The sequence below is a fragment of the Agelaius phoeniceus genome, chromosome Z (genome assembly GCF_051311805.1).
Source record: "Agelaius phoeniceus isolate bAgePho1 chromosome Z, bAgePho1.hap1, whole genome shotgun sequence".
In the NCBI taxonomy this organism is placed as follows: Eukaryota; Metazoa; Chordata; class Aves; order Passeriformes; family Icteridae; genus Agelaius; species Agelaius phoeniceus.
Window position 1 is genome coordinate 51,839,928 of NC_135303.1, and position 14,049 is coordinate 51,853,976.

At 39.9% G+C, this 14,049-nt stretch overlaps 1 protein-coding gene across 1 annotated transcript; it reads left to right on the forward strand.

Moving 5' to 3' along the window:
* Positions 1 to 813: 813 nt before the first annotated feature.
* On the forward strand, positions 814 to 8,726 carry LYRM7 (LYR motif containing 7). The gene is made up of 5 exons (XM_054652273.2): positions 814 to 943; positions 2,980 to 3,052; positions 3,666 to 3,736; positions 6,230 to 6,311; positions 8,196 to 8,726. Exons 1-5 carry the CDS (start codon positions 926 to 928, stop codon positions 8,270 to 8,272), a joined length of 321 nt encoding a protein of 106 aa, XP_054508248.2. The 5' UTR covers positions 814 to 925; the 3' UTR covers positions 8,273 to 8,726.
* The last annotated feature ends 5,323 nt before the right edge of the window (positions 8,727 to 14,049 follow it).

Genomic DNA, 14,049 nt, shown 5'->3' on the forward strand with positions numbered 1-14,049 from the left:
AGGAGCCTGTGGGCGGCACTGCCTGCCTGCTATGGACCCTGTTCAGCTCCTCCTGCAGGCAGTGGCAGCCTCCTGCCAGACCTTCGCACACCGAGGATGGGCACTGTCTGGGTAGCCCAGAAGGCCAATGGGACCCTGGGGTGCATTAGGGAGAGCATTGCCAGCAGCTCAAGGGAGGTGATCCTGCCCCTCTGCTGTGCCCTGGTGAGGCACATCTGGAGTGCTGTGTGCAGTTCTGGGCTCCTCAGGACAAGAGAGACATGGAGTTCCTGGAGTGGGTCCAGAGGAGGACTGTGAAGATGGCACTGGAGCGTCTCTCTTTTGAGGAAAGGCTGTGGGAGCTGGGCCCGATCAGCTTCGAGACAGCTGGGAGGGACCTCATCAATGTCTATGAGTATTTAAAGGAAAGGGGTCAGAGGAGGATCCAGGCTGTTCTCAGCCATGCCCAGCAACAGATCAAGGGACAGTGGACAGAAATGGATGTTTCTGAAACAGGAAGTTTCTCTGAACACGAGGAAGAACTTCTTTACTCTGCAGGTGAGCGGGTACAGGAGCAGATTGTCCAGATAATTTGTGGAGTCTTCCCCAGTGGGGATGGAACTGTCTGGATACAATCGTGTGCCATGTGCTCTGGGCTGTCTCTGCCTGAGCAGGGACGTTGGAGCAGATGGGCCCGTGTGGTCCGTTCCAGGCTGGGCTGGAAGTCCCTAAAGTGAGTCCGTGAAGGCCGCCTCAGCCCCGCCGGCCATGGTAGCGCCGCAGGGGCACAAGGGCTGCTCGGAACGGCGGCGGCGGCGGCGGGCGGCCCCCGGGGGGCAGCATTGGCGGTGGCACCGGCGCAGCGCGGGAGGGTGCGACTCATCCCTGATGGGCACTTCCGGCGGCGGGGCACTTCCGGCGCGGGACGGTGCTGGCGGCGGGCGCCATGGGGAGCCGGGGGCAGGCGAGTGACACACACACAAACACACACACGTACTCTGTCTGTGCCGGGAGGTTGCAGCTTTGTAGCTTTTGTCGAGCCAAAAAACATTGACTTTCAGGACAAGAAAGATAAAAAACTAGGTAAAGGAATGTAGCGGTTTGCGCGCAAAGGCTATTGCGGGAAAAGAAAGCGAGAAGTGTGATAAGCAGAGGGTAAAATACATCCAGATGCACGCGAGAATAAGCCAGGGAAAAACAGGGACCTAAGAATTAATAAGCCCTTTCATTATTGCGGTGTAATTTCCTGTCAGTGCCTCTTTCGGAAATGTCTTGAAGCCTAGTTTTGGGAGTGCAGTCGACAGGTATTGGCGGAGCTCTCTGTTAATGCAGGTGGCTGTAGAGGTCAGAGGTGTCTGCATTAATACATCCTGATCAAGACCATCTAATTCAGCTTTTCACCATTGTGGCTGGCGTAGTGAAAAGTTTCCAGGAGGGGTTTGGAGTAGTTGAACCAGAGAATATCCTTGGTTGGAAGGGAGCCACAGAAATGATGGAGTCCAGCCCCTGGTCTTGCATGGGACCATCTCCAGGACGGTGCACACACCGTGTGCCTGAGGGAGCTGTGCAAAAGCCTCCTGAACTCTTGTCAGGCTGGTGCTGTGACCACTGACCTGGGAAGCTTGTTCAGTGCCCAGTCACCTTTTGGGTGAAGAACCTTCTCCTGATACCCAGCCTGAGTGTTCCCTGACACAACTTCAGGCCGTTCCCTTGAATCCTGTCACAGGATACCAGAGAGGAGATTGGTGCCTGCCCCTCCTTCTTCCCTTGTGAAGAACCTATAGACTCCTCTGTGTGTAGGAAGATGCCTGAAAATGGCTCACAAATTCTTGAAAAGAACCATAAAAAGTTTTAGGTTTTGCCGTATATGTGTTCAACATAAAACCACATGTAATATTAATCTGCTGTTTGAAAAGATGGCAAATATACTGTGGGGAATAGAAATTTTAGGATATTAGAATATCTGCAAAACAAGAAGTTTATTTGTTGAGTTTTAATTCTGTGGGTTTACCTTCCACAGATTCATCCATCTAGGGAATGGTGCAGTTAAAGGCAACATGGCTCTGTTCATTTGCTGGGTTTTTTCTGAGTTACAGCCCTGTGCTTCTTCCTTGTCCTTCTAAAAAATACTTGGAATACTAATTGTGAGAGAAGTATTATGAAGTACTTGGAACTGTGCTCTCTAGAGATGCCACAACATGATAGGAAGTACTAGAAGGAGCTTCAAAAGGCATATTGTTTTCAAGATTATTTTTTTCTGGTGCTTCAGTCTCTGGCAGACACCAAAAAAGTCTCGTAAGGATTTGAGAGTTTCTGTGATTCGTTGCAGTCTGTATGAATGATCAACCACATGACTGTGAGCTGTGATTCTCTGGGGGTTTTATTTTCATACATATTCAGGTGTGTCTTCTCTGCACTGTAAATCCTAGCTTTCTGAGTGTTTGCTTTTACTGAAGTGTTCGTTTGCTGACCTGGAATTGTATTTAGGGGAAGGACTTTGCTTTGGTTTTGCCACACCACCTGTAGAAGAATTTTATCTGAGAATACTTCAGCCATTTCTTTTTCTATCTTTTTCAATAGCTAGAGAGTATGCACTGATAGAACCTTGATAATTCCTTCAAGTAATTTGACCTTTAGAGTTATTCCAGTTCTGTTGGGTTTATTTGACATTGGCACATTAAAAAATGCTTATGTCAATGTATTTTCAGGATTTTATTTCCATCATGCCAAATAATTATTTAGGATGTGGTGCCAGCATTTTAGGGTAATTTGAAATATCTAGACCTGTCTAAGATTTTGATGACATCACATCAGCTTTGGCTGCAAGTGTTTTAATCAGGAATTTAAGTAAAACCTCTTAGATACTGATTCTGTATCAAATTCTGTACTGAATGGAAAGAACATGAAATTTAAACCAAAACATTTTCAATTGTAACATGTTCATTTTAACTAACAATCCTGCTAGCAAATAAGTTAATTCTATTGATGTTGTATTGGCAGGTTTTGAAGCTTTTTAAGTTGTTACACAGAACACGGCAAGAAGTTTTTAAAAATGATATCAAAGCCCTTGAAGGTGAGATACTTGTTTTCTGTGGTGTGTGCTTATCTGTAATTCATGCAACTTTCTTCTTGGAATACAGAGAAAGATAATTCTTAACATAATCTTTCTTCAAATTTCTCCCACAATTTTCAAGTAATAATTGGGAAAATTTGTGTGTCCATAACGAGATACCCTTTATTTTGAAACAAAAAAATAGTCCTTATATTCAAGCACTCCACACATATTTTGAAAGGGAAACATTTCTTTTTAAAATGTTCCTGATCTTCTTGGGAGATATTTTTCTTTCTTTTTTTTTTTTTTAACTTCTCTTCAGTCCAGCCAGAGCATAGTTAGCTGTACTAATTAATTCTGTATGTGTGGTTTTTCCTCAAGGGATTAATCCTGCTTTTTTAGTACCTTGTGTATGCAATACAAAATGCTAAATTGGGAATCTTATTTTATTTGTATACCAGTCAACTTAAAATATGACATCATGTGAATTATATGGAGGTCTTTCATTTAAATACTTTGATCAGGGTGCCCCAGGACTATGCCATAAAGGACTTAAGATTCTTACCTTTGGGGCAGTGACAAATTCAAAATACAATTTTTGTCCACTCTTTAGTTTTTTGTTTGCTTTATTTAGCTGCAAGACAAAAGATAAATGAAGAATTCAGAAATAACCGAGACGAGACATCTGAAGAGAAGATTAATGAGGTATTATATTGCTTTCTGTTGTTTGGGGTTTTTTCCCACTTCACATATGAATATTTAGAAATTAGTTTTTTGCTTAAAGGATCTCTAAACCACTGTAAACAGATTGAGACATCATGAAAGCCAGGTTGGTTTAGAAAGACTTCTACATGGATCTTTGTTTATAAATATATAGATACCGCCAATAGTATCAATACTGTGTTATAGAATCTTGTACATAGAAAAGTACATAAGTAGAAAGTGTGTTCTGATAGTTCAATATGATTATTTCAAAGTTTATAATAAAATTCTATGGGATAATGTTTGAAGTAGCAATTTTCATGTAAATATTTTATACTTTGCTCATAATATCTGTACTGTGGTCACTTAAATGTACCTGCTCACTGTTGTTTGGGCAAACAGAAACAAACAGACAAATTAAACAACCTGCTGAGTTACTATCACAAATGACTCAGCGTCTTTGTGGAAGGCAAAAACCAGCAAAATTAATATGATTTATTGTAGTGTAGTATAGATGTAGTATATCTTAATTATATTACAGGGATTTTTTTGCTTCTTCTTTCCTTACCATCCATTAAAAGTGGAGCATTCTGTTAATTCACTAAGTTGGTTACCTTTGCCTTAACACTTTTTGCTGAGTCAGTTTTTTCTGACAATTACTCTGAACTGAAAGGGAACTTCTGTGTTTTAGATAATTTTAGCTATTAACATCCGTACAGACTGAATAACTTAGTCCTTATTGTTTAGCCTTTTATCAGACTGTCCTTACATTGTAACTGGGCACTGGTTGGAAGAAAGTGCCTACATCTGTTCCCTTGAAGAAATAAAATGTAAACCTTTTCCTCATGCCAGCCACAGAACAGTAATGTAAATAGTTCTGACCTTTTAGTTAGGAGTTCCTGAATTTCAGCTTGTTATCAGCCTCCTGTAATAATACTCAGTGTTTGTGTTACCACTGTCTGATTAGCTGTGTTATGTGTTCAGGGTTGTTTTTTTTTTATAGATGTACAGGAAAAAGATTTGCTGCAATTCTGAAATCTGTATTTGTTTTCTAGGCAACCTAAAAATTACACATATGTGACTTTTTAATATGGGATAGTTGATATTTGATTAACTGTGTCAGTGAAAGAAATACTAGACTTCCATCCCAGCTACACACTCCTAGAACATCACAGAAGCTGTCATATTTATTACATGTACACACTGAAAAGAATTAGTTGCAGAGGAACTGAACCAAGTTTTATACAGGACTTGAGAATGTTTGAGCACTTGCTTGCATGAATGTGATGCTGTTAATGTTCTGCTTTGGAGAGCAACTAAAAAATGGAGTATTGACCAGCCAGAATAGAAAACTACAGTGTATTCTAATATGACAATAAGTACTTGTATGTACTTGTACATGTCAAGCTTGCAGTGACATAAGGAGATTGAGGTAACTGTCTACAGTTTCAGAATGAAAAATGTGGTAGCTAAATCTAATGCACCAGTTTTTGTTCAGATCAGGAGTGCACTTAGGAAGTTACCTTGGTTAGTTCCACTTCCTGTGGCTTTTCTTGTTATGTAAAGTGTCAGACCAACTAGCAGAATTCCCTTAAGAGGAATTCTTCCCTTCCTCTGAAGAGGAAGCTGTGCTTCAGGAGCATGCAGCCCGGCTGCTAATGGGCTCTAAGCAGGGGGAACTGAAGGGTACCTGCTCCAAGCCCTTAAAAGGGAAGAGCATGAGAAATGCAGTGTGGATGGCAAGTATTGAGCCCTAGCCTTTGCCAAGATCCACTTCTGTTGGTACACGCTGCTTCCTAGTGTGAGCATGTCTCCTGAAATGTCTCACTTGAGCAATTTCATTACTTCTGACACAGATATCAGGCAAACAAGTATTAGGCTTCTCTTAATGGTGCAGCAAAGCTAGCAAGGGTGCTGCAGCTTATCCTCTTAGTGAGAGAAGGAATTCTAGGCCTTTTGCTAAATACTAATACCTCATGTAGTCTTTAGGTAGTGCCTTGTTTCTGCACAGTTCTACTGTGAAAACTCAGAATTCTTAATTCTTGTCATGTTTTGCCCTTGTTTTTGTCTCCTTATTTCAGGAGCAGTAGTGTTGAAAGAATGAGATTGCCCTTTCACTATGGGAAGTCGAATGTTATTGAGGCATGAGTGAGTGTCTTTGATCATTGGAAACTAGTTAATTGGTTTTGTAGTTGCATTTCACCTTACTCGTTTGCAGTTTTAATTGGGTACATAGATGTATGTACTGGTGTATGTTACTGAGCCAGAGTTTCCCTCACTATGTGCTCCATGTCAAACACGTCAACCTGTAAGTTATTCCAGGATCCCCAAGGCAAAAGCAATGTATACATTGTACATAAGTAACTGAGTAGTAAAACTGAATGATTTTATTATTTGAATAGCTGTCTGGTATGGAAAATATCTTCAGAAAAAGTCACATATAATTCAAATTGCTCTCTTGTTCCTCTCTTCTTATTCCTTATTCCTTATTACTAGCTTCTTAAAATTGCTTCAGATGTTGAAGTGATTCTCAGAACTTCTGTTATTCAGGCGGTTCACACAGATTCTGACAAAATAGGTGAGTAAGCCTGCATGCTAAAAAGATCATTAAATATGTTACAGTTTAGAAAATAAATATAGAATGTGAAACTAAGGAAAGGGATAGTGAGGCAAATAGCCTGTCTGTTATTCTCTGGCAAAATTCTTAATATAAGCTATTCATTAATGTCACTACCTAGGACAGGTGAAGGTTTCCAAGGTACAAAGATTCCATACAAATATTTTGAGGTATGGAGGCTGGTAGAAAAGAGGCAGTGATTACTTTTAATGTCCCTTAACTAGCTGTAAGTATTAGGAGAGTTAGCAGTTAGATAGCTAGTCAGCATGCATGTACAGGCTGATCAGTCAGCATATGTCCAAAGGCAGTAGCCACTGTACCTGTCTGGAAGTGTTTGCTCTACCAAACAGGGATGAGCTGCCTGAGGAGCATTAACAAGTGCAGTATATACACTGACCATAGAAAAGCTTTTTCTTTGAGGATTGAGTGTTCATTTCCAAAACTTTTTTCCAACAATTTCATTTTCAGTTCATACTGTGTAAGATTTGTGACATAGCGATTACCTCAATGCAAAATTTGTGACATAGCGATTACCTCAATGCAAAGTTTATCAAATTTTGAAATCCTGATTCCTGGTTTAGAAGTTCTTTTGTCTTGCAGTCAAAAAGAGAAGTAGTAGGTAGGCTCAGCATACAGCTGTGTGGTAAGAGAATAGAAGAAATCTTCAGCTGTGTACATTGTTTCCTTTTACTTCTGTTTAGTGTTGTCTGGAAAGTTTTGTACCAATTTTCAGTTTTAGGTTTGGTAAAACATTTAACTTTAAAACAGCAATTATAATCAAGGCCAAAGATAAGTCTGGACCAGTGTCAAGTCTTCCACGATGATTCCAGGCAGATAATAGTTGAAGAATAGGAACAGACAAAGTGAATTTGCACCTCTTTCAGCTGTTCACACCTGCCAGCGCTTCCTGAGTCTGGGACGTTTTCTGGTTTAATTATCTTCAATGGGCTTCTCTTCAATTACTTCTCATTTTCATCAAGCTGTTAATGGATTTTTAAGTCCTTTATTGCCTCCTTTTTTTTCACTTCCCCCATGAAACAGCTCTCAGAAACAACAGGTGAAAGCCTGTGATTATTCTTGCTATTCACTGCACACTGTGGGCAAGGAGGCATTTTATACACACAACGATGGCACAATAATGTTTTCTCTTTCATTTTCAACTGGATTCCTGCTAATAGTCACTGCTAATTCTAAATTTAATTTTTGGCTGCCAAGCATACATATTATGTACTTATTTTTACAAAATTGTACCCATTAAACTCATCAGAGTGGTCATAATTGTTAAAAACAATGGGGATGTCCCCGATCTTCCAGATGGAGCGGCACCAGTTCAGTGGGTCAGATGCCCCCTGTTGTCCTGTTTTTTGTCCCTTTGGATTGGTTTCTTTTTGGATCCTTCATTTGCATGAAAGTTAAGGCGCCTGATTGGCCCATTACGGTTCTGTCCAGGCTGGCTCGTTTCCCCTGGGGGGTGGTGCTCTTTACATAGGTGTATTATGGTACCGTTGAGTACTGTATTTCTTATAACTACCCTTTTAACCCATAACCAAACTAACAGTACGTGCTTAACAATTATGGCTTCTTAATATCAAAATTTTCAATGCTTATAAAAGAAGATGGGAAAACATTATTATAGCCAGCTGAAAGTAAAATCTTAGTATGATTTTGTCTTAGATATCTAGATGCTAGATAGATGCTCCTTACCACAAGTTCAGATCCTCATTTTAGTAACCGAATATTTTGTTTGTAAATGTAAAAACACCTTTAGAATTTGAAATAGTATTTTCCCAGTATTTTCCATAAGATTGTAGTCTTACTCTTTTGTTGTTTTTTTTTCTATTTCAGTACTCATACCCAGGAAAGATCTGCTACAGGACAACACTCCCTACTTAGATAAACCAACAAAAAAGCAAGAATCCTGAGGAAATATTGTTACCAGGGAAAAAGAGACTGAAATCAACTTACTGATTTTATTGCGTGCTGGGATATCATCATGCACTTGTTCTGTGGAAGATAGTAATACTTTCACAGAATTTAAAAGTACACTCATGAATTGTGTTACTTCAGCCAGGAATGTTTCTGATTATGACAGCTCTCAGACAGAGATTGTTTCCCAGCAATCCAGAGTTTTTCGAAGCTATATAAAAATTAAATTGAGTACTGAATACTGATAATATTTATTTTTAAGTTTATTGTCAATCATAAGCTTCCTTGAAGTAATGAAAAATCATCTTGTGGTATTTAATGTTAAATTTATGCTTTGTACCAAAAGCATGATTTCTGAAGTTGTCATTAATTGTACACTAGTATACTGTGATACTTGAGAGCATTCTTAAAGGTTTATCTGAATAAATTATTTGTGTTTTTCAGAGGGGAGAGCATGTTTAGTGTATTTTTTCTCCCAGACACTTTGGAATGAGTCAGAATGTTAGGGTTTGAGTTCTCAGGTGACAGCAGAAGAGAACCTAGATACAGCATAACCTAAGGATGTTGGTTTATGAATTTGTGGTTTGTGTTTCATCTGGTAATCATTGAGTGACTGAGGCATTTTCCAAAGAAAACTCACTGGCCTTGCTGTTTAGTTGCAAGTGAACTTGTCTAGAGTGAATATATGAAAAGTATGATTAGTAAGCCCTAATAATTTGCATTTTTTAAAGGATACTTCCTTGTTTCTTGTGGAATTCACTGCAATGATCCATTCGCTTCCATTTTAGTTGGAAGGAGGTACAACTGCAGTGATACATAGAATCTTTTCTTCATGAAATTGATAGCAGGCACAACCCTTGGATCTAAGTACCTCACACAGGGGTGAGGCAGTCTGACAATACGTCTCACCTCATGACTCCTGCTGTACCTGTTAATCTCAGTCTCCAAGATGTCAGAATTGCCTATCTCTATGTGTACTGATTAGGCTTGACTGGCTGAATAAATCAGAAAACTAGTGCCTTCATCCAGTCTCTTTTTCTCACAAAGCATGTCAATGTGACAAGTACTCCTTTCTTTAAAACTGTTGCCTCTGGCTGCGATGGCCAGGGCAGCCAACAGGAAATACAGCTGTCAGTAACCCTCTTTGAATTGCACTGATATTCCCAGCACTGTAGCTAAAAGGCACCAGGCACATGATGGGAGATAGAATTAAATGACTGAAGTTCTTGCCATTTGTTGTATTCTAGTGGCTACCACTACAAAACAAATGTCTGTCTGTAGGGGATATCCTGTTCTAGGCCCCTGGTATTGTTTACTTCCCTAAGGACTATGTTCTATGTCTGGTTTCCCATCCTTCTGCAGCCTGCCTACGATGACTTTTTTTTTTTCCTATAAGGGGCATAAGAGAGTCATATGCCAGAAAGAGAAAATACAAGGTAGTGGCAACTGTAAAGAGAAAGGAGAGCATTGCCTCAGGTGAAATGACTAACTTTTAAGCAGAAGTAATTAAACAGGGGTCTGGCAAGACTGGGAAATTTTATAACCATGAAGGTTGACATCCCATGGCATGTTGGAATTGGGGGGAATTCACCTCTTATAGCCACTGCCTTTGGCTGTGGGTATAATCTTGGAGATTTTATCCTTCAGATTGATTTTATAGAACTGATGCCTGGTAAGTCTTCACTCTTTCACTACAAATGTAAAACCGTATTGCCCATTACCATGCAAAATAGGTAGTAAAAGACTTCACTGATATCAATGGTAGATGGTGGTCTTCTATATGCTCTTCAAAGAAGCCACAAGTGGAGCGATTTGTCATATGACTATTGTTTTGGTATCATTCTGCTGTCATGTGTTCCAGGGTTTTATTTTTAGTAAGAATACATCAGTAGAAATACAGTAGGGAAGTGTCAACTTACAGGATCAGGCTTGCGATTCAACAGGCATTTGTGTCCCTCATCTTACATATATCTTGAATACTCAAAAATACAGAATGAGTCACTTGAATACCATACACAACTGGTGAAAATAAATTACCTAGTAAAAATAGGTGGTACAGTTTATTGGTCTTCAGAATTATTGTTTTTACACTCCTGTGCAGTATCTCTATGGTGTGTGCATTAACATTCCATGTTTCTGCTGTCCTTGTGCATTCCTGGCAGCAAAGACAAACCAAATTCTGCAGTGTTGAGATGAGGAAAATCAAGATGATACAAAAAAGTCTACATAAGAGGCTGACAGGCCTATTCCTTGCTCTTATTCGATGTGATCTTAAATAGGAATCCAGGGGATATCTAGACCAGGATCTTCCCAGATCCATGGGAATCCAAATATGTTACTGAGCCTAAAAGTATCTCAGATTTGGTTGCTGTCTTGGCCCCATAGGTGTTCGCTTTCTTCAAATTTAACTTTTCAGTCTTGAAAAAATCTCACAAACCTGCATAATGAGCAGCTGCTTATTAGGGTAATTAAAGGCTTCTTCATGCTAGTTGGTCGTAGTGACTATTCCTCTTCCCCTTATTTCATGCTTACCTGCTGGTTAGCATTCCAGAATCCAGCCATCACTCCGGTTTTCATTTCCCTTTTTAATTTCACTCTGGGTATGAATCTGTTCTTGATATTGCTAGGATTGTGTTCATACATATATATATATATATTTTTTTTATTAATACAAATAATCAAAAATAAAAAGGAACTATTGTTGCAATCTCTCTTTGCAAAGGTTGAAGTCTTAGCTGAAACTTTTCAAGTCATTAGAGGGTTTTCACTTAATGGCTTAGGAGGGGAAAAGGGTTTTCTGTTTACAACAGAAACTGTAGTTGAATAGGCTCACAATAACACAATTCAATCACACGTAAGTTTTTTAGGTTTACTGGAACAGCAGAATTTTTAAAGCAAATGCATGTGCCTTTCCTTCTAGAGTATATATCATGAATCATAAAAGATATGCCTTAAAGGTAAACAGTTCTTTAAACTGTAGTTTTGTTATGTGTGTATTAAAAAAAAAAACAACATAGAGCTCTTCTGCAGGCAGACAGGAGGTGCTCTTGCAAGAGCCTTAGTGCTTGTTCAGATCTGCTAGAGCCAAGCTGCCAGAGCCAAGAGGTCAGTGTGGTCTGACCAGCACACGTTGCTGTGCAGGGGTGTGCCCATCACCTGCACAGAGACACCAGCAGTGCTGCTTAGCAAGACCTGGGCTTGTACAGGTGAGTTTCACGTCTCCTCAAGGTAGTCACATGTGTGCAGAGTTTGGCAGAACAGATGCCACCTTGGTGATTCCATGTAGCACAATTCTTTTGTGCTTCAGCTTTTGGCTTCAGCTACCAGAGATGTAGCTGTTGGAGCCTTCTGCCTTGGTATTCTCTTTTACAAAGTGTTGACTTCATATACACTGTAGCTTTATTGAAGGGATGAAATACATCCAAAGAGTATTTCCAATTTAAACACTTAAGTTCTGCTCTTGTGCTAAGCACCTTTCCCTCTTCTTCATTTAATAGTTTCAAAATAAAAGGTTTCTTCAGTCTTGTTTTTCTGCAAGGTTAGGATAGGGATCAATCATGGTGTTAGTATGTTTTCTATAGCCTGATGTTCATAAAACACAGGTGATAGATTTAATCTATTAATTGATTTCGTTTGTGTGGGTAGGATTTGTGTTGAACTCTTAACAGTTTCAGGTGAAACAAGGTGTTTGTTCTAACATAGCAGGGGAAAATCCCCTTCTCTGCTCCTGTGCACTTTGGTAAAGGAAGCATTTAGTTGCTAATTTTACAAGGGAGTGCTTTTAAACCACAATGTGATTTTACAAAGACTTGATCTGGAAGTAGCATTAAAAATTTAATATGGAAAGGTGGCTTGTACCTTCCCTAAGGAGCTGAGTTCTCAATTTTTCAGCTAACATGAGATCAGCAAACCTATGGCAACTTCAGTGACATAAGCATTTAGTCTTTTTCTTAGAGGTCCTGCCAGCTGAAGGAGCTGAAGTAGTCTGAATGCTGCATAAAATTATCAGCCCTGTTTGTATCACACTGGACTTGTAAATACAGCTTCAAGAACTGGCAGTACTTTAAACTTCCTTTACAAAAGGAAAAGAAATATTGACAACTGAAAACTAAAAATAAAGGCTGACAGCTTACAGGAAGAGCTGAGACCTAATACTTCCCAGCTTCAGATAACTCTTTCCAAACTACTTGCAAAATTCAGTCCTACGTTTGAAGTTTGGCAGGCTGTCAAATATTTGATTTTTAGTTTTATGGGAAGATAATTATTTTAAACAAAGCACAAATAGGAATATAAATTGAGTATTAAGGTTGGTATTTGGTATTAAGGATATTGAGGTGCTGGAGTGTGGCCAGTGCAGGGCAGCAAGGCTTGTGAAGGGTCTAGGAAACTTGCCTTATGAGGAGCTGCTGAGGTAGCTGGGTTTGTTTAGTCATGAAGGGGCCCAGGGGAGACCACATTGCTCTCCACAAATCCCTGAAAGGAGGCTGTGGAGGTTGGTCACTTCTACTGTCCCTGCAGTGAAAGGACCAGAGGAAATGGCCTTCAGCTGAGACAGAAGAATCAGATTAGATGTTAGAAAAAAAAATCACTGTTAGGACATGTCAGGCATTGGAATAGATTGCCCTGGGAGTTACCATCCCAAGTGGAGTCACCATCTCTGGAGGTGTTTAAGAGGCATCTGGATTTGGTGCTGGGTGATATGGGTTAGTGGTTTAGGGCTTACAATGGAAGTGCTGCATTGATGGTTGGACTTGGCAATCCTAGAGGTTTCTTCCAACCTTGATTCCATGATTTTACAGTTTTACATGTTTGATATTTTGATAGTCCAAATCCAGTCATCTTTGAGGGTAAAGTATATTTAGCTTCTTTGAGGGCAAATCTGTGGCATAGATATCTAAATACCTAATTCTGTTGAAAGACTTCACTAGTGAAGCTTGTGTGTCTTGGCTTTTTTTTTTTTTTTCTGCCAGCAAGAATAAGTCTGCAGAGAGGAAAAGAAAGGAAGGTCATGTCTTTATACTTTAAAAAATAGCAATAAGTTTAAATAATTTGCTCTTTTTAGAAACAAATATTTCCATTTAGTTAGAGCTTCAGTAATCTGGTTTGCCTCAAGATGGTGGAGTAAAAGCACCTACTTTTCAAGTTATGCTTTCTTTTTGCTTGTGGTGTGTCCTTCAGGTTTTTCATCTCATCTACACAAAAGGCCGTGGCTTGAGTGCAGGATTAGTCAGGATTAAATAAACATCTGGTGAAATGATGGCCTCTTGAACCTGGGGGAGAGGATGGCATGCTTTGTGTTGGGCCATAAAAATGGGAAGATTCCTGCTGTCACACCTGCCACTGTAGCAGTGGCTGCCCTGTTCTCTGAGGCCAGTGGCCGTGGATGAAGGTTGACTCAGCTGCCCTGAACCACCCTTTCCAGCTGAAAGTCATCTCCGTAACCGAGCATGGGGATTTTGTCACTCTGCTCACTGTACACCAGAAATGTGCTAGTCAAAACAAGCAGAGACCTGTACAATGCTCTACACTTTCCCCTGTCAGTTTGTAAAGGAAAAAAAACAAAAAGGTCATTGCAATGCTTCCTTACTGTTCCAAGTGTGCATTTATTAAGTGTTCTGTTGCTGTCCACCTGCACATGAGCCAGCACTGCTGTTGCCTTGTGGATTTTTTATCTGTCCATTTGTGTGTTTTGTCCTTGGGAAGGCCACTATCCTTTGCTTCAGATTTTCTCCTGATGCTCAGAGATATAGTCTGAAGTCAGTTTCTTGGAGGG

What these genes read in the sequence shown, in the direction of transcription:
- LYRM7 (XM_054652273.2), top strand. An exon ending in TGATATCAAAGCCCTTGAAG is followed by an intron (nt 3,053 to 3,665) that starts GTGAGATACTTG and finishes TGCTTTATTTAG; the next exon opens with CTGCAAGACAAAAGATAAAT. An exon ending in CTGAAGAGAAGATTAATGAG is followed by an intron (nt 3,737 to 6,229) that starts GTATTATATTGC and finishes CCTTATTACTAG; the next exon opens with CTTCTTAAAATTGCTTCAGA.